The sequence below is a fragment of the Podospora pseudoanserina genome, chromosome 6 (genome assembly GCF_035222485.1).
Source record: "Podospora pseudoanserina strain CBS 124.78 chromosome 6, whole genome shotgun sequence".
Lineage (NCBI taxonomy): Eukaryota > Fungi > Ascomycota > Sordariomycetes > Sordariales > Podosporaceae > Podospora > Podospora pseudoanserina.
Window position 1 is genome coordinate 2561211 of NC_085925.1, and position 27684 is coordinate 2588894.

General features: G+C 51.1%; 4 protein-coding genes across 4 annotated transcripts; 1 reads left to right on the plus strand and 3 right to left on the minus strand.

The window, feature by feature from the left end:
* Positions 1-2217: 2217 nt before the first annotated feature.
* On the minus strand, positions 2218-3604 carry QC764_606200 (uncharacterized protein). Its single transcript, XM_062949124.1, has 3 exons — positions 3000-3604; positions 2686-2934; positions 2218-2634 (listed from the first exon to the last, which is right to left on the minus strand). The coding sequence occupies exons 1-3, from the start codon at positions 3165-3167 to the stop codon at positions 2404-2406; spliced, it is 648 nt and encodes a 215-aa protein (XP_062797775.1). The 5' UTR covers positions 3168-3604; the 3' UTR covers positions 2218-2403.
* A 3081-nt stretch (positions 3605-6685) lies between these two features.
* QC764_606210 (uncharacterized protein) lies at positions 6686-7370 on the minus strand. The gene is made up of 2 exons (XM_062949125.1): positions 7050-7370; positions 6686-6956 (listed from the first exon to the last, which is right to left on the minus strand). Exons 1-2 carry the CDS (start codon positions 7347-7349, stop codon positions 6741-6743), a joined length of 516 nt encoding a protein of 171 aa, XP_062797776.1. The 5' UTR covers positions 7350-7370; the 3' UTR covers positions 6686-6740.
* Positions 7371-12242: 4872 nt separating this feature from the next.
* On the plus strand, positions 12243-16051 carry QC764_606220 (uncharacterized protein). Its single transcript, XM_062949126.1, has 2 exons — positions 12243-14127; positions 14178-16051. The coding sequence occupies exons 1-2, from the start codon at positions 12696-12698 to the stop codon at positions 15536-15538; spliced, it is 2793 nt and encodes a 930-aa protein (XP_062797777.1). The 5' UTR covers positions 12243-12695; the 3' UTR covers positions 15539-16051.
* A 1076-nt stretch (positions 16052-17127) lies between these two features.
* On the minus strand, positions 17128-27524 carry QC764_606230 (uncharacterized protein; the record flags this gene model as incomplete). The annotated part of the gene is given in 7 exon segments (XM_062949127.1): positions 17128-17253; positions 17269-23305; positions 23360-23534; positions 23595-23694; positions 23748-24949; positions 25006-25362; positions 25423-27524. The coding sequence occupies 7 exon segments, from the start codon at positions 27254-27256 to the stop codon at positions 17128-17130; spliced, it is 9831 nt and encodes a 3276-aa protein (XP_062797778.1). The 5' UTR covers positions 27257-27524.
* Between the last annotated feature and the right edge of the window lie 160 nt (positions 27525-27684).

A 27684-nucleotide genomic window follows, 5' to 3' on the forward strand; every position in this document is an offset into this window, starting at 1 on the left:
AGGACTCAAGACTACGCACTATCCAAGATTGCAGCTAAAACCTGAGGCCCAGGCCCCACCAGAGCGCGAGAGGTATACACCAAGTGCATCAGAAGCGCCATAGCTTATGGGGCTGTCACTACCACACACCCACTCCAACTCGAGGTCAACCACGGGGTCTAGCGAAGAGGCTAGCGAAGGCTCAGATAAGGAACCTCAGGATAGTGGCTGGAGCATATAAGGCTACACCAATCAGAAGCTTGGAAACCGAAACCTAGATGCCACCACTGGACCTATACCTCAACAAGAGACTGGCAGACTTTAAAGCCCGGCCACAGAACCCATGCTTACACAGCGGGCAAGGACTAGATGCATTAAAGCACCCACTAGGGCAGCTCGTCTAAGAAGCGTGTAATAGGATATACCGACGCTTGTAAAGACGGAGACTAGGCTGAAGACCCGTCTATTAACAGGAACCCACAGTTATTAAGAGAATTGTTATTACCGCTAACCAGTAGGTTAGCCAGCACCAGAGCCAAAGCGAGAGCCAGAGAGAGACCCCGGTACCCACGATAAAGGTAGCACTATACTAAGTATGGGAAAACCGCTAGAAAAAACAGGTCGAAGGCCGACCTGCCAGGATAGTAGACGAAGGACCACCAGAGATGCTTTTCACAGACAAGACCCTGAAGAAACATAAGGATTTAACTAAAGCTTAGAGCTCTCTACTAGTCCAGGCTCGTACAGGAGCAATAGGTCTACAGGACTTCCTATTCAAGCAGCAAATCCCAGGCCTAGCCACTCCCTACTATACTTGCGGAGAAGGCTGTAAAACAGTCGAGCACCTCGTTATATAGTGCCTAGTATTACCGAAGCCTAGATCCTGGCCAACAAGCAGTATCGCACGCACCGAAATCTTAGCCTTATACTGTAAGGTATAGGGTCCCGGAACCGAAGGCTGTTAGGAAAGGTCTGGGTTGGCTGATGGATTTCGCCGCTTAATAGAATATAGTTTAGCGAGGAAACTGGAATTAGAATAGGAGGATATATTCATAGGAGAGGAAGAGGTGGAAGCGGCGGCTGGAGCGGAAGTCGAGGACATCTAGCCCTCAAGGCCTTGTTGGGGCCTTTCCTTATTTTGCAACTATCTGGCTTTTTTAATAACTGTTTCCTATTTGTTACCGATATTGTTTTTCACCCAGCCTTAGGGCACGGTTTTCCTATGTAAATAGCATCAGCAGGACCGGCACACTCTTTTTAGGGTAGAACGGAGTAGGAATAATAATAATAAATAAACCAGCAAGAATCTCCACGCTTTCTTTATTTTCACCAGGTGGAAAATCAAGGATGTCAACATCTGTCACAGCGGTTGCATCGTGACCGTCGTTGATCCACTGATGGAGCTTAGCACGTGCAGAGCACGGCCAATGCGACTAAAAAGGTTTTGCATCTCGCTGCCGCCAGACCTGTTTGTAGCTCTTTGAGCTACGTCTTGACAATAGAGCCTGCCCGTAACAGATGGAATAGAGCCCAGACTGTAGTTTAGCTGAATACTACTGTCATCAACCTGTCCACCTGTCCTACCCGTGACAGCTAGCACGAAAATAAAGAAGGTTACCCACTAATTCTTTGCTCTACAGTGCCTATAAAGTTCTGTAGCCCCAGTGCCCCAGCAGTGAGCTACAGATATCAAGTGACAACTTCCGCTGCACTAAGTGTACTATAAATACGACCGCTTACAGGGCCCGTAGGCTGGTATGTAGCTCATATCCTTTTAACAGAACTGTAGTAGCATAAGCAGTATGTTGGTTTATATCACGATTCAACTAGGCCTTTACCTTGATTTGCAAATTCGGTATTCGAACTTCAGCTGGTTAATTTGGACATTTCGAAATCAAACACATTTTTTCCAAGCTGAAATTGACAGGGGAGTAGGGTGGAAGAGGCAGCGCTGCTCCTAACTACACACCCCACCCCAGTCCAAAAGCGGCAATACATTTCCCTTGACCGGGAAGAACAAGGATGAAACAACTTCATTTTTGTCCCCTTTCACGGCGGCTTCTGTTGGTGGTGGATGTGTAGCATGTTGCTGCACCATTATGGCTGGAACTTCAGGCGCAATATCGTCTCTGGCAGCGCCAGTGCTGCAGACGTCCACTGCCACGGTCGTCGTTGTGGTGGAGATTACATGGACTACAGAAACCTACATGTCCCTATCAGCATCTACGGCTTGCCCAACCTGGTCCAGCACAAGTCTAAGATGGGACATGGAATATCAGCAGGTATCTCAGAAGTAGGCAAAAACACTGGAAGTCAACTATCCATCTCTGCTTTGATACTCGTGTGTCTATCTCCCTAACCATCTCACCTCACCCGCTTTCCGTTTTCTTGCAAGTACATGCCTGTCTCATCTCCCTTTCCGCCTTAGTCGTTGTAGCAGCCACCGTTAACGTTCCCACCGGGATAAGGGTAGGTGTGGGGGAAGACATTGGTGGCGTGGTTGCAGTTTCCATAGCCGAGCCAAATGCTGTATCTTCCGTCCTGGTAAATGTGCCCAGATCTTCCAGCCCTGTAGCCTCGGCAGCAGTTGAGAATGATATGGTTCACCTGTCTCCCGGCAGTGGAGCAAGGGATGGAAACATCCGAGCTGTTCTCCTGCAAAGAGGGTTAGCACAATGTTACATGGGACGGTGAAGGAGGACTTACACTGCAGATGTAACTGGCGGTGGTGGATTGGCATGTCATGCGGCGGCAGCGCTTGGACGGGGCACCGCAGTTCTGGCCTAGCTTCTTGAGATCATTGGCAGCAGTGATGGACCGATCGAGGTCGCCGGTAGCCATTGTTCCGCAGGTGAGCACCTCGGCACGCTTCTCCAGGGCCTCGAGGGCATCCTCGGGAGCGATCTCGGCAGCGTTGTACTCGGGGTTGATGGCGAGAATTTGGGCGAGAATTTCCTGTAGGGCAACCGCTGGTCAGTCAAGGGATTCGGGAAGTGTTGTTGTCAAGGCAAGATGTATACCGTAGCCGTGCCGTGAAGCTCGGTGACCTCTGTATCGGTCTTGAAGATACGACCGGTCCATGTCATTCCATCGTCCAAGTCAAGATCGGGAGCACGAGGACTAGCGACAGCAGCGAGCACGCATGGGATGGCGGCAAGGGCGAAGAGGATGCTCTTGGGGAGAACCATGGTTGCTGTTTGGGCTGGTGTTGTTGAGGATGGAGCTGTGGAGTCTGAGGAGTGACGACTGAAGAGTGAAGTGAGAAGAGAGTGTCGAAACAGTTGAGGACGTGCCTTCTTATTGAACGAACGACAACCTGATTCCCCACTGACCTCGGCTTCTCAAAGTCTCAGCTCATCATGGTTCATGGCTGCTTCAAAATCCTTGTCAAAAGGCCGACTTGTCTCACCGATCCTTGATGTTGACTGGAGACCTTGATGACCGGAAACCACTCTTCTTCACGGAACATTGATGATCGGAAGGAATTAGCCGGTAAGCTGGATGGATCACACTGTGTGTCTTGTGGAGCTGGCCAGCCCACGTATGGATGAAAGCGAATGATATCTTCTTGGTGGATCGGAAACGAGCCTTTGTTGATATACGCAAATGCAACATGTAAGATCTCGAGTTGTCATGATATCCACCTTCTACTGCATCCATTCATGCCGTCGGACTTTGACAGCAAAGCTGCGTCTAGATGATAGTGCGGATTGGTTGCACTCTTCCCGCACTACCTTGGCGGTGGAGCAATTGTAGCGGGTTATGGCTGCCTATAACTGGACTCTGTGCTAGTTATTCTCCTGCCCTATCGCTGACACCGAGACCAACCCTGCAAAAAAAAAGATCGTCGAGGGCCATTAAAGTGGAAAAGATGATTGGCTGTCCCGTCGCATCCTCATTGCAGGTTCCAGTTCTAGTTTCGAAACCGGCTAGACATCATGGACCACGAAGATCCATCACCGAGACGAAATGCGAACTGCAGGATTCATATGGCTTTTAGCAGGCGAGAGAGTCGCATAGAACTACCAAAGGGCTCAGGACGAGTAATGCACCTTGCCCTTGATGCATCTAGATCGTTCATCGACACGAGTTGTATGGCTACTAATTATAAGCATGGCGGAGTTGTGGAAGCTTTCTGTCCGCGCCAAGCTGTGTGATGATCAAGTTGCTCTCTTTGAGACCAGCAGTCAGGTTTCTCCTCAACCTTTAGCCTTGGGGCCCCAGCTTGGCCCCAGACTCATAGATATTGGTTTCTTTTCTTTTTGCTTGTAGCTTTTTCCTATACACTACGAATAGTACCATCCTCTTCTACACAAAGGGCGTCCGACAGAAGCTCAGATATTTCCATTGAAATTACTAAAAAGGCTCGAATAATATCTAGGGTGGTCAATAACACGAGATCTTCGTGGCTTTTCTTGTTAGATGAGGCGGCAAGTTAAGCCAGGCCCATGATAATTTTACGCAACCGAGTCCAGCCTCCTATCGGTTTGTGCTGTGGTATTGCAATCTGTGGGCCATCTACGGGCCACGGCTTCCCCAGGCAAGCCATCAACTCATGCAGGCCTTCGTCGCTCATGAGAATATTCCCCTGCCATCACCATCCAATTGCATACTTAGTCTCGGGATTGAAGGGCAAATAGTTCATTAATTTATACTGATATTTACCACCACCGCATCCGCTATTGCGTGTCCTTGATTTCCAGTATCTATGTTATCCACCAGAATGTGGGGCTAGATTGGATGTTTATGAGGAAAACAAAGTCAGCTCGTTCTTCAAAATCAAGGACACAGGAAGTAGTGGATAAAATCCGATATCGATAGGTTCTGAACTGAACTCAGTAGTGGAACAAGGCCGGTTAATATATACATAGCGCCTGACTGGATGAGTCTGAGAAATGACTTCCAGTGGTGAGTCCTGAGGGCAAATCGAACCTGGTGTGAACCAGCCAAGCCAAACAGGACCAAACAGGCAGCCCTTTGGCTTATTCTAGATACTTCTCCTCCTGCCTGTTTAGTGATGAATGAGACAGAACAGAACCTTTGTGTTGATTAGGCCAGGGCGGTTAACAAGTTAAACTTGACTTGACTTGCAAGTTCAACCGCCAGGGCAAGTTAATCGGCCCGATTTTTACGCAAGCTGAATTAAATCCGGCCTAGACTTAACCTTGAGGATTTGCCAAGGCCCATAATGTATTTTTTTATAGAAACACTAGTGGTCGATGACTGAGTTCATGGTGGTGAGGTTATTGTTAGGTGTGAGGTTGGCCTCTGAGTTTAGCTCGGCAGAACCCAGACCGGAACCTCTGGAAAGAAAAGGCGCTAGAACCCACTACTGTAGGGAGTTTAACGCCAAAGAGCTATAGATAGTTGAGAAAATTGAAATCCGATTTGCCCTTACCTACTTTGCTAAGAATCGGGCCGGAGAACTACCGGAAGCTTGCAAGTCGGCAAGTCAAGTCAAAGCGGTAAGGACCTTGAGTCAAATCAAGGACCTGGGCGGCAAGTCAAGTTCAATCGAGGACCGACTTGACCTGACTTGACTAGTTGACCACCTTGGATCAAGTATAGTGACTTACAGCTCGAACTTTCCCGTAACCCAACCTATTCTCCTCTGGAAGAACCTTCGACTCGTTGGTTTACGTGGGTCTTCCCGGATAATATATTCCACTGAGTTCCTGCTCTCCTGCCCTTTTTCTCCGATTGAATTTCCTCTACAGCTTTTTTCATGGCCTGGATGGACGTCTCCGGGCCACCTGCAATAATAATTGCGTCGAGGGCGGCTTCAGTGCTGCGTTGAACCTTGTTTGCAGAGTTTATAGCCCTCAATAAACGCCTGGTCTGACCGGCCGGTTGCGGGTGGTCTGTCTCGAATAGTTCACCTCACAACATCTAGTTTCGCCGTCCTTGCTCGAGATCTCATGCCTCTTCCGCGCTGAATGGGAGGACGTTGTATATCGCGCCATTGACCTCAACCACTTCCACACCGGTAGGATCGTCCTACCTCTAGCCTTCCGTGCTGTATTTTGGCTGGTGAGTGGGCAGGTTATTCGAGAAGTCCGAGGAATGGAGGGTGATGATGGCGGGGGCACTGAGTCATGGGCGGGGTCAAAATCAGCGGAAGAACGGTATAAGATCTACCTACGCCTAGCCGAGCTTTATCCTAGCGTAGTAGGGACACTATCTAAGCTTCTTCTATTAGAAAGCCAAGCTTCTTCTGTCTAAAATCCAAACTCTCATACATAGTATCTAAACTTTTACATCAGCTATCTGATAATTATAGGATTCCCATATCGAACTAAATTCAGTCTTTTGATAGTGGGTAAGGCCACTGTTCAATGTTTCTTCCGTCGGCTCCAGCCTTTTTCTCTTTTTCTTTTTTTTCCTTTTTTCGTTAGACTCATGAAATTCCGATTGGGCTACCTTACCTCATACTGCGCGAGGAAAGTTGTGTGGGTTAAAGTAGCATCTTGAACCTATAGCCCAGTCAGCAGGACGATTTCGCCGCCCTTCGGTATCTTTAATTAACTCCAGCGCTCGGGATAAAAGCCGAGTTCAATGCAGAGTTCACAACTCGCATCCTACTGTTACATATGTAGTAACGCCGCGCTTAGGTACTGTCACGGGACCTGAATATTTTGAAAGCCCCCTTACAGAATCAAGAATGTGATGATATTGGGAGTACACGTACCAGGAACAAAGCTACAAAAGAGCATCTTCATCTTCCTTGCCCACTCAGTTCCGTCACTGACAACCACCCCCCCTTAAACAAAAGCAACAACGCCAAACACCGCCCCAGCAAAGACCCGCACCAGTGAACCACCAGCCCCGACAACACACCCACCATTCCCCGTCGCCGTCGTCGTAATCGGAGTAGTAACCTCCTCCTCCTCATCCCCAACACTCGGCCCATCAGTAATCACCGCCGATGTAGAAGTCGTCAATGTCGTCACCAAAGGAACTGAGCTACTCCCAGTAGCCTGTGACTCGGAAAGTGTGAGCGCGCCGGTCGAAGAGTCGATCGTCTCCGTAGAACTGGACTCTATCACAGTAGGAAGGGGCGTAGGACTGACAGTCGGCTCCTCCGTGGTGAGGACAAGCTTCCCAGAAGTGAAGCACGGCATGTAGGAAGCCTCTGTCCTGAGGGTTTCGGTGCCGGTGTAGAAAGCGCAACCGGGAACATCTTTTCTAGGGGGGGCGCGGCCACCGCCGCAGTCGTGAGGGTCGCAGATTTGACCGTCGTCGGGGTCGTACCAGTGGACGATGTTGTCTTGGCATACGCCGAAGGTGTGTTGGGCGCAGCCAACAGCGAGAGTCTTGCCCGCGAGGAGCGCTAATGGAAGCAAGGTTGACACGGAGGAGAAGGGCTTCATTTTTCCTAGATGTCGAAGCTGTAGCCCTTGGATATGGTTCAGCTTTGCCGAGAAGATGAGGGCGAGGAGGACGCTTTTTTTTTATATCCGTGTTGAAGACTCGAAGGATTCCTGGGAGGCGGAACGAGGCGTCTAGCTTGCCCCTTCGCTAAGATCACAGCGTTGGATCTAAACCGGCTAATCCCTGTCATTTCATTAACCCGAGATTAAAAGCCCCGTCCTCAAAGCCGTAGGGCTGGACCAGTTTCAAAAAAGCAGGCCGACATCCTCTGACATATGCTTTCTCCATAAAAGGCACGAGCTTTTAGATAGCCAACTTTTTGCATGAAACTTCGCCTCATATAACTTGTGAACAAACCCAGGGGCAATTGCATGTCCAAACCCCCCCTTTCCTGACGTAAGTTACCGCTGAACAGTTGCCATGGCAACCGCTTGATTGAACCATCGAGCGATTACCCCCTATCATACTGCCATCTCCAACAACTGATGAAGAGAAAAATGCGAAGCTTGACGTTCCATTTTCTTCCTTCTTCTAGAGACTCCTATGCTGGAACCTTATCAAGGGAGACTACAGGTAGTTGATGTTTTGGGTTGATCCGCCGAAAGGAGGGTTGTCACGGTTGGCTCAGCGGCCGTGGAGCTGATGCATGTGAGAGGTCGTAGATTTGATGCTCAGAATCTTTTCATGGGGACTACCTGGGGATGCTGAGGGGATGGTGGCCTGCACTAGTGAAGACGTTTCTCGACCAGCATCCAGTACGACGGCCGTTGAAGTCTCGTTGTTGTATGCCATAGTTAGACAACAGCAATCCACCTGCCCGCTGAGATATTGGGTACCGGCAGCGGAGTCTGTCGACTAGCAGCTATACTCGCAAACCTGTTGGCCTCCTGAGCTGCGTTCAATTGCAAGATCCTTCCAATGAAAGCTCCAATGGCGAAGATCAGCCCGATGGTTACGAAGACGGGGCGTAGGCCGACAAACCAAAAGGTAAAGTATTCGCGTTTGTTTCGCTTGTCAAACCGAAAGCCGCAAATAGTCCGTGGTGCTGTGCAATTGAATGTCTCTTCCAAGATTAGAAGGCGAGCTTTCCAGAACTTGAACCGTCGACCTGTCTTGACACAGTATTGATCCTGTCACCCCACATTTGAGTATGGGGCGGTACTTCCTGGGGATACAGCAGCTGTGTGCCGGCCCTGGGGTCAACCCCTCGCACCTTGCGAACATAGCCAGGCCACGGCATTTCATCGTTATGTAGCTTTCGCTGAAACCAGAGGAGGTTGTCAATGTCCGTGTCGGGGATGAGCAAAGCCAGGGTCTTTAAGGTTTCTTCAGCGAGTTCTCGGTATGGGTATTGGTTTCTGGTGCGAGGATATCTGGTGAGCAAAAGTCATGCGATTTGTTTTGGAAGCACTGCTCGAATGTCATGCCCTACTTGGTCCTCCATCTTCGTCTTGTCGATGATGCCCAGAAACTTGGGCATTGTTTCCACTACAACTTGTGGATCGTGCATTGGGTTGGTCTGGTAGTCGGTGTTGCCTAGACTGATGACATATCGGTACTGTGGTGCTGATGGTGGCCCCAGGGTGGCCATTACGGCTTGCTGCAGTGTCTTGTCGGCATCCCAGAGAAAGTTGGAATCTCCCGAGGCAAAGCCGAACAGCAGCCAAATTCGCGCGGCCATATCCAGAGAGTTGTAGACGCGTCGGACCTAGAGTGTGGTAATACACCAAGCGTGCTGTGTTAGTGATGGCTGGTGTTGATGTGTTTGACGGACTGGAATCATGAAAACAACACTATACATCAAGCCCATGGGGATAACCAGGTCCATAATTTTGCGCTAAATCAGACTTGGTCATTGCGGTACCATGTGAGTTCCTTAGTGTCGCAATCAAGCTGAATAATTCGCCGAATATCTCGAAGATGCAATCTTGTGGTTGGTTGTCATCGAGTTGTCTCTCGAGGTACACTACAGAACTATCATACCCGTCTTCACCTTTTACCCGAAATGCATATCAGTGAATAAGATACCATATTGTGGGAAACATAGCTTACAAGACAGTGTTACCATACCCATTGCCCCAAATGCCAGCGATAAGTTGGTCGCGGTAGCTGGGTCCGATCAACTGTGGTCGATGGTTCGGAGATGCGGGATTCAAAGGCTGATTCTAGGGAATTCCTTGGAAAGCTTTAAGTATCAAACGCCACAACGGCACCTGAGAATGAGCAGAATTGTGTACCGGCATGGTAGCGAACAACCAGGAAGAGAAACCAGAACGCCCATTTCGTTTAGGGTGGAAGTAAGACTTGGCGAGGTTTGTAATAGCTCGTGCGTAGGACGAATTGAGGAGTTGTGTTCTGAATCCTGCAACTCGGAATAATGTGTTGTCAGTAATACTCTCAACACCCCACAGAACTAGGAAACCCAAAGTCGTAACGCAAGACACAAAGTGTACGGCATCTTAAAAGGATGTCTACATACTTTGGCCATCTACTGATTGAGGGCAAAAGAGAGACGGGAAGGAAAGTCAAGCCACACCGCGCCTTGTAGGGCAGGAGAAGTTGGGCTACTTGGCCTCTCGGAGACCGGCGGTAACAAAAATGCCTTCTGGGGCAGTTTTACGGCTGCCCGGGTCCCCGCCACCTGTTACACCCCAATACGTGTTGCAAAGGCACACATTGCCACAACTTGTCACATCAGGTGGAAGGAACGACGCAATTGAACATTATCTTTGGTAGGTCCTTGCGACCAAGCCTCCACGTGCCTGCCCGCGTTTACCCTCTGGAAGGCACCACTAAAACAACTGATTAGATAAAAGACGGTTCCAAAGTATTCCATACACAGATCTTCACGATGAAAGGCTTCGACTCGAAACCGTGACACAACTCTATAGCTAAATCCCCTCCACCCTCAATTGCCGAGTCAAGTTCACGACTTCCTCCACTCAGACCAAGGGTATATGCTGCCCGAATGACTGCAGCCGCAATTAACGATAACGTCCCGTTTCGCTGTACACATGTCATCGAATACGATGATGCCGAGAAGCGCAACTGGCGAATGGTCGGGTTTGGTAGATATACGTCAGACCTCTCAGCCCCGAAGCCGAGCAAGCATTCCAGAGCATCCGACCGCAGCTCATCTCCATCACCCACAACATACCATTGGCTTCCATCAAATGCAGAGGACCTTCTGCGAGAAGTCCTGCGGCAACTGTGGAAGGGTACCGGGTCACAGACAAGAAGAAATCCGACCCGGATCGAGACGGCGTGGATGCCGTGGTGCTTAGGAATAGCTCGCGACCCTTTGTAAAGGAGATCAAGGAGCGGATCAAACAAACCCGTATCCTGGAGTCTGGTAGAACCAAATTTGCATTGATGGTGCGGGATGAGCCACCCGGGTGGGATTGGCGTCCAGAAGGAGCGAAGGACACCCCGGAAGAAGCCAAGGCCACAGAGTAGGCAAGGTTTCTCTTTTGTCGGCGTTATCCTGGTACTGTTTTCGGATCATAGACTATGTTGGAGGTTCTTTATCAGCATCCAACTGTTCATTTATCATCTGTGTTGCTTTGCCTTTTCTTCCAACTATGTCACCTGGTTGAGAATATTATCTCAGCTTTCCATCACTCAACCTGAGCTTGATCTGAGCACTGTCTGGACCTGATCTAAGCATTATATGGACTTGATCTGAGCACTGACCGGACCTGATCCAAGCTTCCCAGCAAATCTGATGATGGGGCGTGGCTGACTAGCCCTATTGATATGAGCCGTGCAGACCACCGAGCCATAAGAGCAAGCGTGGGACAATGAAGCATGTGATTTTCTCCAGCCGCGGTGTGTGTCATTGTAAGCGCTAATAAGCGCTGCATAAAAGTTCCTTTTTGGTTCGTTTAATGATTTGGAAGTCGAAGAGAGATGAAGATTTGGGCCATTCTGTTCATGTACCAAGCTTCCAGAGACAGAGATGCATTTTCTGTAATACTATGATACCTACCTTGCTGTCCAGTGCCCCCTCAACTCAATGCATGCTTCCAGGTTCTCAACCAAGCATGAGGCATTGACACATGACAAAAAGACAGATGCGCAAATAAATACTTTTAGTGATAGGCAATGCGTTCAATGCACTCATTGTGGGTATTCTAGAAGGCTGCAAAGCATGTTGCATATGCATGGAAGCGGAATCCGAGGGGGCTTGGCACTGCAGCAGCAGCAGCAGCAGCAGTTGCGGGCTGAAGACAATCCGAGGGAAAGAGCGCACAGGAATCAGGTCATGCTGCTGTTCTGCACCTGCAATATTTGAACAGTGCAGTTGATGAAACCGGAGATTTATCTGTGGAAATCAAGTGACCCAAGAATCGCATGTCGTTGGGACAGGAAAGAAAATGTTCACCAGGAAAGGGAACCGGCCCGGCTGCCGAGAGGACTGGCCGTTGCAACCTCAACCTCGGAGAATTGACCACCGCGTTCTTTTGGCGTCTGTATATCCGTAGCGTCAACAACAACACGATGCCTAAAAATACTGCGGCGCAAGATGTAAACACCAAGGCTGAGACGGCAAACACGGCCATTTTTAACGCTGTTTTCTCGATAGCGTCAGTGCGTGGACTGGGAGGGATGATGATGACAGTTTGTGGGGGGAGCACGGGGAGCAAAACCGTTGTTATTTTATAGCGGACCCGGAAAGGCAGCCCGATCAGTTTTTTATCAGATCTCCCGTCCCGAGCTCGTGGGCAGAGAGAGGAAACACATCAATCTGAGATTGGCGATGTGACCCTGTTGCGGTGCTTGGGGTACAGGGGTCGGCCCCAGGACAGGCTGCCTGAACCAATAGGCGGCCAGCACTGTTTAATTGGCCGACGCCACACGGTAGCGATCGAAATTACGCGGTCAGGGGAGATTGCGGAAAGCGCGAACTGATTCTTGGGGTTTCTTGGGGCCTTTGAATTCTCCAGTTGTCAAACTTTTGAACTTTTGCGACTGGAGAAACATGACAGGCGCCGACATCTCTTGTTCGGCAGACTGACTGACTGACTGACTGGTCAGGGTGTGTCGTCCTGTCCGTTGGACCCAATCTCTCTTTTGTTATGCGCTCTCTCTCGTCGTTCGTTACAGCCAACCCACTCTCTCTGCCCATTCGCGCATGAACAGTCACTCCTTTGATCCCGCCCGAGTCTCCGCATCCCGACACCTACCTACGAACCAGTCTCGGTGTACTCCGTCTCTGACCACCCGCGCACCGCGCGCGCGCTGTCTTGTCTGTCTTAGCCTGCCTTCGATAGGAGGAGGGGCCTGAGGCTCGAGAGCCTGACCTGACCTCATTTTATCACTGACCTGGCAGTTCAAGCATCACCATGGAACCCCGCGGCAGGTCCCCCGTGCTGTCGTCGCGTGTTGCACAGAAGGGAGGCAGCATGAATATATGCATCCCCCTTCGACCACGGCACCATGACCGGAAGACTGCAGCCGCCGACATTGACCTCAAGGCACAGGGTCAAGACCCTGTTGACCGTTACTCCAGGCCTGCCGCAGATGCTTTGTCTCTGTCTGGGTCAACACCGCCCCAGAGCCCAACCATGGCCAGCTTTGGCGTTGGTGGAGGCCCCAAGGTTATCATATCAGATATGATGACCAAGCCTCATAGCCGCCCTCAGCTCAAGTCCGTGGACTCACGCAGCAGCCTCAAGAAAGCCAAGGACCAAGACACTGCTGAGTACCAGCCTGCAGACAAGGACTTCCGCAAGACCCATCGGGTCGTTGGGTCCATCGACTCCATTCTCACCTCCACAACCTGTGTCAACACTGCTTCTTCCTGCAGCCGCGCAGAATCACGCCTTTCCCGGGAGATCCGCATCGAGGTGGAAGATGCTGACGACGGAGAGGCCCCGATACTTGCCTACCACCCCAACCTCGCCAACATGTTTTACTCGGAAAGCAGAAATCATTTGGGTGTGCCATCCCGACCTAGTTCCAGCATGACTTGCAAGAAGCTGGAGGAGGAAGGTGAGCTGGACAAGGACAGGCTCATTGATGAAATCTCGTCCTGGGTCCTGCGGAACACTTGTGGCAAGGATGTCGATGACTGCGCAGCTCCTTTGATGATATGGGATTGCACATACCGCTATGTTCAGGAGCTTTCCAGCGTGGCCCAGGATGGAACCATGGGCATCGTGCAGGTAACGTCTGGACAGGGGACACCAACGTCACAGGGTGGAGGTACGCCGGGAGAAGGAGGCTATGATCAACAGTCCTCCGGTGGTTATTTCAGCAAGGGGAAGAGAAAGGCTGAAGGCGGAGGCAGCGATGATGGAAGCGGGCTGGGAGGCCGGGACCACATGGGAGGAGGGGATGATGGGGATACCACCATGGCCGCCCAGGGGTACACCAGTAAAAACACAACAAACTTCAGCTGTCCTTACAGAAAGAGAAACCCTCTTCGATTCAACGTGCGAGACCATTATGTCTGCGCTACACACTCATTTTCCGACATGTCACAACTCAAAAAGCACATTCGTGCTCACCACCCACCCGTTCAGCGAAACGCGGGTCCATTCCTTTGCCCTCGGTGCTGCAAGGGCTTTCCTTCGAAAAACGACCTCGACTCTCATTTGCGGCAACCAGAGCCGTGCCGCCTCTCGGTTGATCACGGCGGAGCTAACCCGGAAGATGGTATTACCCAGAAAATTATTTCGTCGCTCGAGGCCAGAAGTCTCAAGGCCAAGATCGACAACTGGAAATCATTGTGGAAGCTCTTGTTTCCACATGACAGGGAGATTCCGGAGCCCGGTAGGTCATGTGTTTCCTGTCGTGATGGAATTTGACTGACATCACAACAGCGTTCATTCCCGTGATGGAGGCTTTTGACTTCATCTCCGAGTCTGAGAAGTACAAGGACCAGCTGAAAGAATTGCTGGAACTGCAGTATCGACATGTTCTTGATGGGGCAACACACATTGGAGATATTGACATGAAGATTCACCAAGGGTTGAAAAGAAGCATCAAGTCCATCTACAACTGGATTGAAACCGTGGTCCAGGATTGGGAGAAGAAAATATCAGGCGCGGTATCTTTCTTCAATGTGAATCCGGTGGAGAATACAGTTGTGGATGTTTCCGACACGGCCAGCTGGGCCCCAAGCGGACAACGGCTGACACCCTCTCCTGCTTCCACTCCAACTATGCTATCAGGAAGCACAGGTATGGTCAGCACAATGGCCGGAACGACACTGGTCGGAACAGAAAGCCCTGGACGCGGTGCTCCTTCGGCTGCAGCAAGAAGACGTCCCAACCCCGTGAAGAGGATCAAGAGAGCCGAAGTTCTGCCCAAGACGCAGCCAACCACGCAGATCCCAGTGCCCATCCAGCGAGCACGAACTCCCCAGGGACAAGCCAGGGTGATCAATACCTCATTCAGGCCACCGTCGGTTCTGCCAAGTCAGTCTGCGCTCATGCCAGCTTCAACAAGTGGACAGATGGAGCAGCCAATTGTAGCCTTTCAGCATCCCAACTGGGACTCGCCTCCTGTCTCCATGCCCGCCAACTATGCCATTCCTTACACCACTGCCGGAGACATGTTCCAGTCTCCAGATCTCATAACAGCACCAGCCCACTACTCACCTGTTCCGATAGGACCAAGCCACCTCGAGGTTCAAAATTACCTTGCAAACCAAGAGCACCAAGGCGCAGTTCACGTCCCTACAGGCGACGGGCTCCAGCAGCACGACATGGTTCCCCGACCACAATCCACGGCAACGATCCGAGCAAGCCGTCTCATAACACCCAGGTCTTCCGTTGCCTCGACCTGGATGCGTGACGAAAATCGCGACTCGGCTCAGACTCTCGTCGAAGACCACCCCCCAGGACGTTGTAACAACATGTACTGTCCTTCCTGTAGCAAGCCCTTGCCGGATGACATGGGGGTTACCATGCATGTCCAGTCGCCGATAGGCATGCACCACGGTGTTGTCGGACCCGGCCATCCTCACCAACAGCAGCACAGACATCAGCTTCATCAACAGCAGCAGCCACATGAGATTTACGGTCAAGGTGGCCATACCACAATGCCTGGCTTTACCCCGACTACGGGGCCAATGGAGATGCATGGTCTTCCCGGAAATGAGGAGGTCGAATGGGGATTTCACGGAGGGGCGAACCCGAACATGTTTGGTGGACATGGAGGCCCGCAGGAGGGATACTAATAACATCAATTATTCACGGGGAAAGCAACAAGGGGACGACACAAACGTCAAGAGGACACACTAACGAGCATAGCTCTTGCTCTATTTCCTTTGCTATATGTTTTTGACATTTCTTGTATTTGACTTGCTACTAATGTAATCACTGAAGAGGGGGATGATATCGGACATTGATGTGTCAAAAGAGGTGGACGCATATATGTGCATATACGGGGGTAGATGTATCTATACACGAGTGGCTTGGGCTTGTGGGAAGGGGGGAGTTTTTGGCTGAAGGAGACGAGTCAAGCAGAGGAGTTGCACGGTGATTCGGTGTTGTGAAGGAAGGGGATATCAAAATCACGACCGGTTATGACGACATGTATGAACATTGTTCGATTTTTTTTTCTTGCGTTTGATGTATTATTTTTATTCTTAGAATATATTGTCTAGTTTTGGGGGGCAGTAGAAAAGGGTGTTTGGCTGGTTTGGGGGTTGTGTGTAGCCTAAAATATACTTGAATTCAAATTCTTTGAACTTTCTGGTGACATGATCTTGGTGTGAATGGGGGGACTGTCGGGGGGTGAGCCGGCATGCAAGACTTGAAGCACCGTGCTTTCCAAATACCATTGACAGGTAGTGTGATGTCACCAGTGTACTTCACAGGGCACTCACATACATACATGAGCATTTGTTTCCTCTCATTCCCCGTTGGCCCATATAAACCTTGGATTATAAAGCTTCCCCCCCACGACCTAAATTCCGTTTTGCACAACCGGGCTAGTCACACAAAATTCTAAACAAAGTTATTTGTCTAAGCTTTATCTGTCTTTTGCCCCAGCTATATTTCTTCTTAGGTACCCAAGCTTTATCTATCTTTTTGGTTTCACCCAAGCATTCTACCAACTCTTTCCGAGCCTTTCCAACACACATTACCAGCGTCTTACTCGAATGTGTATTGAGACTTCCAAAAATCCCTTTGAAACCAGGGAGCTCACGCGCCTTTCTGTAAGGAAGTCCTGTTCCAGTACTCACCTAAGCTGGGATTGGGGTATTAAAAGGCTTGGATTACGACTTTAAAATGCGTGGAGTGGGCTTTAAAATGCTCGGATTGCGAAAGCTTGTCATCTGGGACAGAGATTACAACAAGGATTCACGAGCCAACTGGAGGTATGGCAAAGAGCTGCAAGACACAAGCAGGCAACGATGATATCTTGTCCTCAAAAGTTCCAAACATCATACCACTGGGCACTCAAAGCAAACACAGATCAAGCATACTCGTACATCATCTGTTCCCACAAAATCTAACATGCACACAAACTCCTTCGAAATTACCCCACCAGGCCCCCCCAAACACCCAATCTATCTCTATTCCCTCAAATGCCATGTCCCATGTCCCATGTCCCATGTGGTATCAACAAATCTCATACAAATCCCGTATCCCAAATCCCACACAACTCCCAATCCCAATCCCAATTCCATAAACCCGTTAATCCCCCCACCCATTCAAATTCCCATGGTATCATACAACTGAAGCCAATCCCCAACTCCAATCCAAACAAACAAAAACTACAGGACAAAAAAAGAAAAACCTAAACTCCAACCCTCACACCTCAAGTATAATACTCCCCCCTCTCCGACGACCCCGAATCCGTCATCTCAAGACTCCTACTCCCCGACGTCATCCCCGACGAAATTTCACACTCCTCATACACCACCACCTCCTTCCCATCCTCTTCCTTTTCCCACTCCTCCTCTTCCCACTCCTCCACCGGCACCCCAACATTAGCCCCCATATCATCCAACCCCCCATCAAAAAAGTCATGATTCTCCTCCTCCCTCCCACTACTATCACCCCCCAGACTAGCGGCAGTAGGCAACCCCAACGGCGCATCCGGCGTGGGCAACGGCAAAGACGTGCCCCCAAAGAAAGGGTGGTCTTGTTGCAAAGGCTTGCTCTGTGTCAAGAACCCCATGGGCGTGTGAACAAAATCCTGACCGTGTCTCCTGACAGCAAGCCACTCTTGCAAAAACGTCAATGGTCTCGGTGCAAAGCTGTTGTTGGTTTGGGTGTTCCTCAGGGTATCATCCTCATCAGCCGCCCCATCACCTCCATACCCCTCATCCTCCCCATCAACAAGACCCAAGCCCTTAACCGTTCCGTCGCTGGCGTCCACACCGAGGAACGTACACAGGGCCTCATATTCCTCCCACTCAAAATACAGCCTGCCGGCAAGAATCCCAAGCTCCGTCCTCAACCACTGCGGCGCGACCCAACCCTCTGGCAAAGGCGGCATGCTAAAGAAGTTGAGCTTGTTAAACGGAAGCATACTCCTCGTAACAGGGGAGGCATAGCAAATAAGGTGAACGCAAGGGTGCGTCACCTTACCCCGGATCATCTGAATCAGAATCTCAGCCTCCTCCGGGATCAAAACAATCGCCGTCTGCGTGAATCCGCTCCACAGAACCCAGTTCACCGAACGCAAAAAGGTGTCCTTGGCGAGATCAGTGTGAAGCTTGACCGTGCGCCCAAACTCGACCGAGACAAACAACCGCGAGGTTTGGTCCTGCGCCCTAATCTTGTGTTTTCGCCCCAGAGCTGTCTTTCTAAGGAGCTCAAAAACGTGGCAGACAGAGAGGCTTCCAACAGGTATCCTGCCAGTCCGGGCAAACGTGTCGATCTCTTTGCTCATGCCGGGAAAGGTGAGAGCATCGTACATGACCGGCCTCTTGACTTGGCGAACAGTCTCAACCTCAAAGGCCACTTCGCGCTCTTGTTCCACCTCTTGCAATGCAGATCCGTGCACCGCTTTGCCGGTGTCTTGGAACCCCTTGCGGCGGTTGTTGAGCTCTTTCAAAAACCCTGCAACCGTTGGATGTGAGGAGCCCGCCTCAATCGAAAGCTTTGCAGCTTTCACCTTGGTCTTGGGCTCATACATCTCCTGCAACGTCTGCAGCTCGTTTTGCTTGATAGCTGTCACGTAGTCCGCCTGCTGGCCTGGATGAGTCAAACAGTCCGGGTTATCGATCGCTGCCTGTGTTCTTCGGCAGAAATCCATGCCCTGGGAGAAGTACAAAGGCTGCAGCTGCTCAATGCCATCACAGGTATTGTCGAGAAGCCAACAAATGACATCGTGCGAGTCGATCTTGTCAAACACTGACTTGTTCCGAAGGTCCTTGATGACCTGGTTGACCTCTGGAGGGACGAAAAACATGACAGACTGGCTCTTCCCCAACTGACGCAGTCGCATGGCAGCTTGAACGGTGTGATCCTTGGATTGCCCTTGACCCACTGTCAAGGCACCACAGGCACCAAGAGGAAGTTTCAAATCTGTGCCCCTAGTGTGGGCTTCGTCAAGATAGACCAGGCATCTCGACAAGTCGTCCGCATACGGCGAGGCCAAGAGAGGCGTTTTGCGCCTTTGTTTGTCAATGACCCATGGCTTGTTTGACGAATCGAAATACAATGCAGCACTGCAGCGTCCGTCTATGGACAGCCATGTCTTGGCGAGAATTTCATTATCCATCTCTAGAATTTGTGCGCCGGCATCAATCAGGACCTGTATGTTACGCTCCCTGAGTAGGTAAAGCAGATCGCGCTCCGTTGCTCTCTTCCCGTACTGGTTGGTAATGACTTGGCACCGCCGGGACCGTTCGTGAAGCAGGTATGTTAGCACTTCGGCGTTGGTATGGGACAGTGCGGGAAGATCCGCCTGCTGAATAGTGAGCGGGAGCATGGTGCGGTTGTCATTGGTGCCGCTGAATCCTGTTGTGAGTGCCTTTGACAGTTTGGCGTCCTTCGTTTCGCTTGAGAAGAGTGGAATGTCCCAACCACTGGATTGCAGCTTGACCTTGAATTGCTTTGCGTGGCGTGGGAAGACGAAGTTGTTCAGATAGTAGTCAATAACCACAGTCCGGTATCGGACCGCTCTCCAGATCTCGTGGATTTGGACATTGTCCTCCACATTGATCCCATTCCACGCCTTGAGCGACTCTGGGAAGCTATCGCAGCTTTGAACCCACTTGTCATACTCGGTCGACGGATCATCGGATTTGAGCACGCGAGCAAGTGCTTGCCTTAGCTGCGGTTCCAAGATTCCGTCGTAATAGAAGACGAGACAAGTGAACAGAATCGCTACGTCTGGATGGCCCCATTCCGACTGATCACTTGGCACACCCTTGGCATGGAAAGGGACGGCCACCGGATCACGGTTTGGATGCAACCCATATTGCACGTTCCATCTCTTCTTCAGGGTCATGATCAGGATCCGGTTCACCAACAAGCCACGGAGGAGATAGATCGTTTTCCCCACCTCGGGCCTCTCAGGACACAGCTTTCTCACCTTCTCCAACGTGATGGGGCCGAGTCTAGATTTCGTTGGGGACAAAAAGTCGACCACAGCGCGCCGCTCGCCAGCATTCAGGTAATGCATGGGGAGGATGTGACCCAGGCCGTTGGTGATGTCGACTGTCAGCCGGCGAAGCAATTCATCCTCGACGTCCTGCCGGAGAAAGTATATCAAAGGAAACCCGCCACCAGGTCTCCTCACCACTTCGAGCGACTTCGGGAAAGAAACCTGCAGACCATAAAGATGTTGGTCAACAAGGCTGAGAAGGGCCTGAACAGTGAGCCAGCGATGGGGACGACCATCGACTGACATCTGAGAGCCTGAAGGGTAGATGAGCTGGGTGCGCGTCGCCAGGGTGTAGTCGGATTCGTCCAGAATGTCTCGAGAGTGTGATTTAATCCAGGCATGAACCTTCATCATCGGTTTCGCTTCATTGATATTGCCATCAAGAAGCCTCTGCTGGCCACTCAACATGAACGAGAGATTATGTTCAGGCAAACATAGCATGACGCCTGCCGTGTCTCGGCTTTGCTTGTGGATATCAAAGTAGAGCTTGATATTGCCCCCCCGTGTTGATGTTCGGCGAGAAAAGGGCACATGGCGAACGTGGCGGTTCAACATCACCCCAAGACGAGATTGAAGCAGCAGTGCCGTTTGGAGCAACAGGGCCTTCGGTACAATTACCCTCACAAGATTCTTCGTGTCAGCCATGAAGGCTGCGCACATCGGAATGATGCATGATGTCTTGCCTTCCCCCATGTTCATCTGCAGAACCGAATTGCTCCCGGATTCGGGTGAGATGGTGGCCCGCGCCACATCGATTTGGCCGGGTCGTATCAGGAGGTTGGCCTCAATCTCCAAGAGTAACCAGTCGGGGTGTTGAGCTGGGTCCCAGTTCTGATGACCAGTGTTCGCTTCCTCGTCCTGGTAGCGAGAGACATCACCTGCCATGACACAGTCATTGAGCCGCATTTCTCGCTGAAGCTTGGTTATGGCAAGTCCAAACTGGATAAGGCCTTGGCGCATGCCTGCCCCGAAGCATGTGCTGCTGGTTGACCGCAACTGTTCGAGTAAGGCTGTGGTGGTGATGGCAGGCCACAGGCCTCCAATCCTCAGCCATTCAATTCGGCGGGACGAAACATTGGAAGTCTCTGCAACCAATGACGCCTTCAACACCTCAAACAGATGGCTGACATCGCCCTTCGTGCCGCTGTTTGGCCGGATAGCAAGAAATGGCTTCGCAAGTTGGTCCGGAGTTTTGAGACTCCTGAGGGCCTGTAAACTGCCACTGAGATCCTGAGCATATTTCTTTCGGACCAGTGACTTGCTGTTGCCTAGTGTATCAACAATCCCCCGCAGCTCATCTATGTATCTCTTGACCTCGTATGCGGACATCTGCGGCTGTGCGTTGCCGACAATGGCTCTGTCGTTGACCTGTCCGGAGGCACGACGCCCATCATTGGGCAAGCTGGCAAGAGGAGACCACTCAGCGGCAGACCTTGTCGTCGTTGTGGGTTGGGACGAAAGCCGGGGGATGAAATCTTTGCAAAGGAGGTTTACGCTTAGCGTAGGCACTTCGCCTCCGCGAACCCGACACGATAGGACCTCTTCAGCCGCCGTGACAATCGCAGGGCTGTACTCGACATCTTGAAAATGCTCATCCAGTATCAGCTGCACTTCCTTGAGATGGTTCCAAAGCTCTAGGTTCCGGTATAACCGCTGCCACTCTGGAATAACCGCCTGAACTGCGACATCGACCTCCAGCAAGAGATCGCTGGTTGGTAGTTCCGACAGATCTGGCTTCTCAGAGGGCCACTGAGCGAGCATGATCTTGGCAAGTTTGTGGCAGTCACTTTGACTCCGTATCTCGTGGGCGTCCTTGGCTGCTTGTATCTTCCGCCGCAACTTCATGGTGAGGAATGCGCCCAGCTTCTCTTTCTCGTCCTCTGGTGGTGGTATCCTGAATGGCAGTAGTAGCTTGATGACGTCTTCCAATTGAGGCACCGCTGCGGGGCGGAAGTTGAAGTACAGAGGCCAAGGTCTCGGTAGAGGCAGCATTCGAAGGTTTCTCAAGATAGCAAATGCAACGAGCCCCTTCAGAAGCCTGTCATCCGTAGCCTCGCGAAAGGCCAGATTGGCGAAAAGAAACATGAGGCTGTAGCATGACTGGTTTGGATTCCGGCAGTACTCCACGAGGGCGCCCCAGTTCTCTTGGATGTCTGTGTACATCCGATCATTGAGGGAAACCTTATCATAAGCCTGGCCAAACCCACCCACGACATTTCCCAAGGCAAAAGTAGAAGCCAAGTTGGTCGGAGTTGGGAACTTGACTGGCCGCGTGCGCAAGAGATGGGTTGTTTCCATGACCCTTCTGTACAGTTTGTCCGAGTTGACACTCTTGTCGCGTGCAATGTACACTCTGTCCGTCCTTCCTGAAGTGAGCGGTGTATCGTTACTCTCAGAATCCCTCTCATACAGCTGCCGGCGCGCCAATGACCTTTTGTTAAGCCAAACTTCGCCACCTGCTGGAAGAAGATCAAGTAAGTTGTCTTCATTATCTCGGGGTGGGTTGAACATCCTCAAATCGTTCGAGATTGATAGAATCTTTTGGACAACCAGTCGATAGAGAGGGTGCTGTATGTGAGTGGTAAGGTGCTCGTTCCAGAAGTCTGTCTTCATACCCTTGAGGCCCGATGGGTAGTACTCCCTTATGGGGGTAAGACTCGCAATCTGCTGCAGCAACGAAACTTCTCTTCCGAGAACTGTCCAGGGGCGACAAATTCCTGACTCGAGCCAATGAAGACTTTCTTCGGTTCCAGTGCGGCCAGTCAAAGGGTCCGGTAAAGGAAAAGACGTGAAGGCGTGAATCAAAGCTTTGGCATACACCAGTACAGGTTCAGCTGCACAGTCGATTCTTCCCAAAGTGTCATTGATGTCGAACTTCCCGTATTGCTCGCTCCGCCCAACGACAAGTTCAACATGACAGCCTGATCTTCTTAACTGAAAGGCGCCCGAGGGCAGTGGTACAAGAATGGTCCGACGAAAAGGATTGTGTACTTTTCGACAGACCAGTTTATGTTCAAGGCCGTACCAAGTGCCAGCGTCTTGCAGTGGGTCGATTTCGAGTCCAAGCTGTGGTGAAAATAGGAGGGAGTTGTGGTTGACAAAGAACAACAGTTCCAGACTGTGAACCCGAACTTCGAGTGACCCGTGAGACTTTTTCTGCGTAACGAGAATGTGCTGCCCCTGCGCGAGGCCTTGAACGATGTTGGCAATTCTCTGGAAAAGGGGAGACCTAGGATTCACCATGCTCACCACCTCCCCGTCATGCTGTCGTCGCTGAGCGTAGCCTCTGTGTATGTCCACTTCCCAATTCGAATAGTGGCCGAAATTCCACTTGTTGTGGGATGGCGTGATATAGAGGCGGCCTGTCTTCAAATTCCTAATCCTTAAGTTAGCCTTGCGGCGGTCTCGCTATCAAGATAGAAGAACATACAGCCAGTGAAAGTGTTCCCATATCAGGGGACTGGGAAGATCGTGAAGATCTTTTCGACAAAAGCGCTCTCGAGGAATTAGACGAACAAGCATGTGCTCGTATTTCGCTAGCACAACCGTCTGGCCCTTTTCGGATCCGATATGCACGGTCACACGCTTCGGTGTATACTTGAGAGCTGATGGTTTAGCAGAGTTAGCCATCACAGTCACATGCGGTCGGATGTTCAGTTACGTACTGTACGTCATCGATGGAAGCGATGATTGGTACACCATCAGGGGCTGGTCGCCAAACAATTCTTTCACCACAACCTCGTTTCGGGTATCCTGGGGAAGCCTCTGTTTTCCAGTTAGCTTCATCTGCAATTAGAATGTGCGGACGCTCAGCTTACTCCAACAGGTTTGCCATTGACGAGAAGTGTCCCGAGAAGAATGTTCAAATGCACGGCTTGATGTCGCTCAACATCCGTTTCAGGGAGCTCGCACCGAATCCAACCCCGACCTTCAACTTCTACAGTGGTAGTAATGGGGTCCAGGCGCTCAGCATCAGGCCAAAATTGTTTCAAGGCATTATAGAGTCCTTCGGGGTGCTGGTTGATCGACTGGATGAGAAGATTTTGAAGCTGATATGACAGCTTTGTTGCGAACACGAGGTCATGGAGGGTGGTCTGGGAAAGTGAGTCGACATCACTCGTCATGTTTTCCTGGATCGCAACAGTGGACTCGATATATGCTTCCAAGGACAGAGGATCAAGAGGTGTTGTTTGTTCCAGGTTGATCATGAATGTACGTCGACAGAGCAAAGCAGCGCCCAGTGCGCGCTCCTGTAATTGCTGCGCCGTGGATATATCTGCGCAATTTTGCACTTCCTCGCGAAGCATCCTGAGCCAGCTAATGCATGTCCTGCGAGCTTGAATCACCGACTCGAGGGCTTGAAAATGAAGTTGGGCCAGCCCTGCACTGCTGGCCAACTCCTGTATGCGCAAGGTAAGCACAATCGTGATTCTCATGAGGTGCGTTTCTCTCCAACTGGCCAAGGCTGACAGGGTGGTAAGACGCGTGTTGACCTGCTCTAGAAGCTTCTGCACAAAATGAGCATCGCGAAATACCGAGTGCACAAGGCGAAGAGGATCGTCCTTGTCAGAGCTGGGACCGCACTGGAGTGCTAGATGCAGCAACAATAACATGGTGCCTTCGCTGGACCAGTTCAAGTTTGTCGAGGCCAATTCCGTCAAGATCGAAAGCCATCTTCGCGCTGCCCCCGATACGAGACTTTTCAGGGTCAGGAACTCGTGAGGGTTCAGCCCAGAAGGGCAGTTGTGCTGTGTAGCCATGATCTCGTACGAACTCGGACCTTGCCCCTCAACGGCGAAGCTTTTATGGCTCAATATGGGGCGGAGAGGAGACTTTTCCGGCAGCTTCAGCTGAACATGATGGGCAAAGCTTGGAGTCATGAATGTCCTACCTGTCCACATAGTTGTATCGCTGTCGATGTAAGCGTATGCAAGTCTCAGCCCGTTGGGTTTGCACAGTCCGTCTCGTCCACCTTCCCACTCGACGGGAAATCTGACAATGGAGTAGTGGGTTTGCAAGACTTGGGTACGTTAGCAGGTATCACAAAGACAAAGAAAAGGCCGAGGTAAAACATACATGATTTTGTCAAAGATGCCAGAGTGAACTTGGGATAGATGTTTGCGACGGTGTAGAGCTGAGAGTAGCCATTCAGCAGGCATTTTGGAGTTACACCCACAGTAACCTCCGGGCTTGCAAGCTTGGATATAAGCATCAACGTTGTGTCGCGATAGTTCGCGAAGGCTGGGGGGCACCGGAGCTCAAACACTGCGGCTTTGGCAAGGTGAATATCAGAGGGGAGAGATTCCTCGTAGATCTGGATCCGTATCTTCTCCAGCTTGTGCATTGCTCGACACCGCGGGCAGTGATGGTCATCGTGAAAGCTACGTCCAAGGGGGTCATCGTCGTCCACGATGAGGATGCATGAGCTTCCATCTATTCATAGATTAGTTGCCATGTTGCGTGTATGTCCAAGTGGAAGAGACTTTTACATACCAACCTGTCGAGTCAGGTTCTGGAACTCCTCAGTCTTCTTTTCCCACTCTTTGCGTTTCAATTCTTTCCTCAAAACATCTGCATGGGTGATATCTGCATACGAGTTACGCATGGCAACAGAGTCGGGATGCATGCCATCAAAATATCTCGCTGCAAAACAGCTGGCAGAAGGATCATCGAATATGGTGCATCTGGGAAGAGAACTTGCGTGGATTCTCTGTGAAATATGCTTCTGGACGGCTTGCAGGCGGACCATATCTTTGTAGGTGGCCAAATGCAAGACATTGAGCGACTCGGGTGTGAAGACAGGATGGTAGTCTGTCAAAAGCGGGAACTGGAAGCAGGTCGTTTGGTCAAGTCTCATCCACATTTCCATTGCATTGAGAATGAGGATACTGAGTTGCTCGGGATTGCCGTGGAATAGGGGAAGTGCGGTCTGGAGATAGGTTATCAACGACTCATTTGGCGAGCAATCTTGAAGAAGCATCTCTTGCTGGGTAACGTGGAATAAGGGCTGCGCAAATTCGCTCAGATGCTTGTTCGTAACAGAACCCAGATCAAAGTGTTCCGGGACCACCCATCTGCGGCAATGTCCCCTCGTCGTCTTTCCCCAGCTCGTCTGTAGGTCCCGCAACATGTTGCCGCTGAGTTCCAATGGTAGGTTCAAGTCGGCGGGGCTGGCCCTCTTTGGCAACTGGGGAATGGGCCTTGCATGGGCCTTTTTGAACGCCTCCCACTCGGTAGCCACGCGCCTGGTGGCATCATCAATGATCTTGTTGATTCCTGGAGTGAGCTTGCCGAAAAGGATGTCAATATCTGGCAGGGTGCCTGCAGATTTCACATTGCCCCTATCCACATCCAGCTTCACCAGCCGACGGCAGAGCTTGGTTTTGAGGAAGTGAACCTGATCAGCTTGCAGCGATGCCTGTGCCGATTCCAGGAAGGTGGCCAAGGTGTTGCAAATGAAGAATTTGTACTGGAAACGGCCCATCTCTGCCCCCAAAACGAGCGAAAGATATCGAGCGATGGAGACTCTGAGGACGAGCCAGTATGGGAGCCGGCGCCAGGGCTTGCGCGCTTGATGCCAAGAGATGTCGTCACGAACTCGCTTGCGGAGAAGAGGTGTCGAGATTCGGCGGCCGTTCTCTTCCAGGATGGCCATCAACATGGAGCTGATCATGGTTGGACTCGATGTGTCTCGATACTCGTGGATGTCAGCTCCTGCTTTGAAGGTATGAGCAGCAAACATCTTTGTCGACTCGAGAGATGCTTGCTCCAAAAAGGTCGCCAGGCTGCCCTGAAATGCTCCATCTTCAAAGGTCGCCAGCGGGATGGCAACAGCGCTTCCTGGAAAGTCCCACTGCAAGGCGTTCTCGGCGGCGAGGACATCGTCATTTCTTGGTGAGGTTTCGAAGACTTCAAAGACAACCTCGTCGCGGACTCCGAGTCGGTGGACCAAAAGAGCGGCATTTTGACTGCTGATGTGAAGGATCACGGCATTTCCTTGGGCTAGATGATGAAACTCCGACAGCAGAGTCGTTCTGTTGACTCGTCCGTTCCGATTAACAGTCTTGGACGATTCGAGGCACAAGCGAATATACTCCCAGGCCTTGGAAATCGCGGATGGGTGAGCGCCAGGTTGGTACGGCTGTCGAAACGCTTGGCACATAATGCGCACATTGCTGATCAAGTGATCGGTCAACTGAATTTCAAGATCACTCAGATTGCCATCTTCAGACGGCGGAACGCGCAGCGGTAACGCTAGGTGGTTGTATAGTGCGATCTCCATGATGGACTCGCGACTTGATTGGACAACTTGTTGTTGGTTGAGCATGCGGATTTGGTGTAAAGGGTAGTTCAGAGAAAAGCTTCGTGAAAGAGACAGAGAAGAAAGAAAGGAAAGGAAGAAAGCAAGCTACAGACAGACAAAATTGGCTGCCTTGCAAACAGAGTTCGGTCGTGGATTGCAGTCGTGAAGTTTCAAATCGGGATTTGGCTGAGAGGACACTAACAGGCACCAAAGCTCAGCGCCAGCGTGGAGCAGGCTATACCCTAACCCTGCTGTTACCAACACAAGTGTAATTAACCTCAGACAGTGAGGCCTACAGTCGGGTTGAAGTCGCGGCCCAAAGTCTTCCAAACTGTCCTGTATGGAAGCTGCGTTTGTCCTCTGTGGCAAGATTGGGAAAAAAACAAAATCCATTGGCTGGGACGCTGCATGTCCAACAGCCTGAGGTCCGCCACTGCCACCGTTCCGGCCAC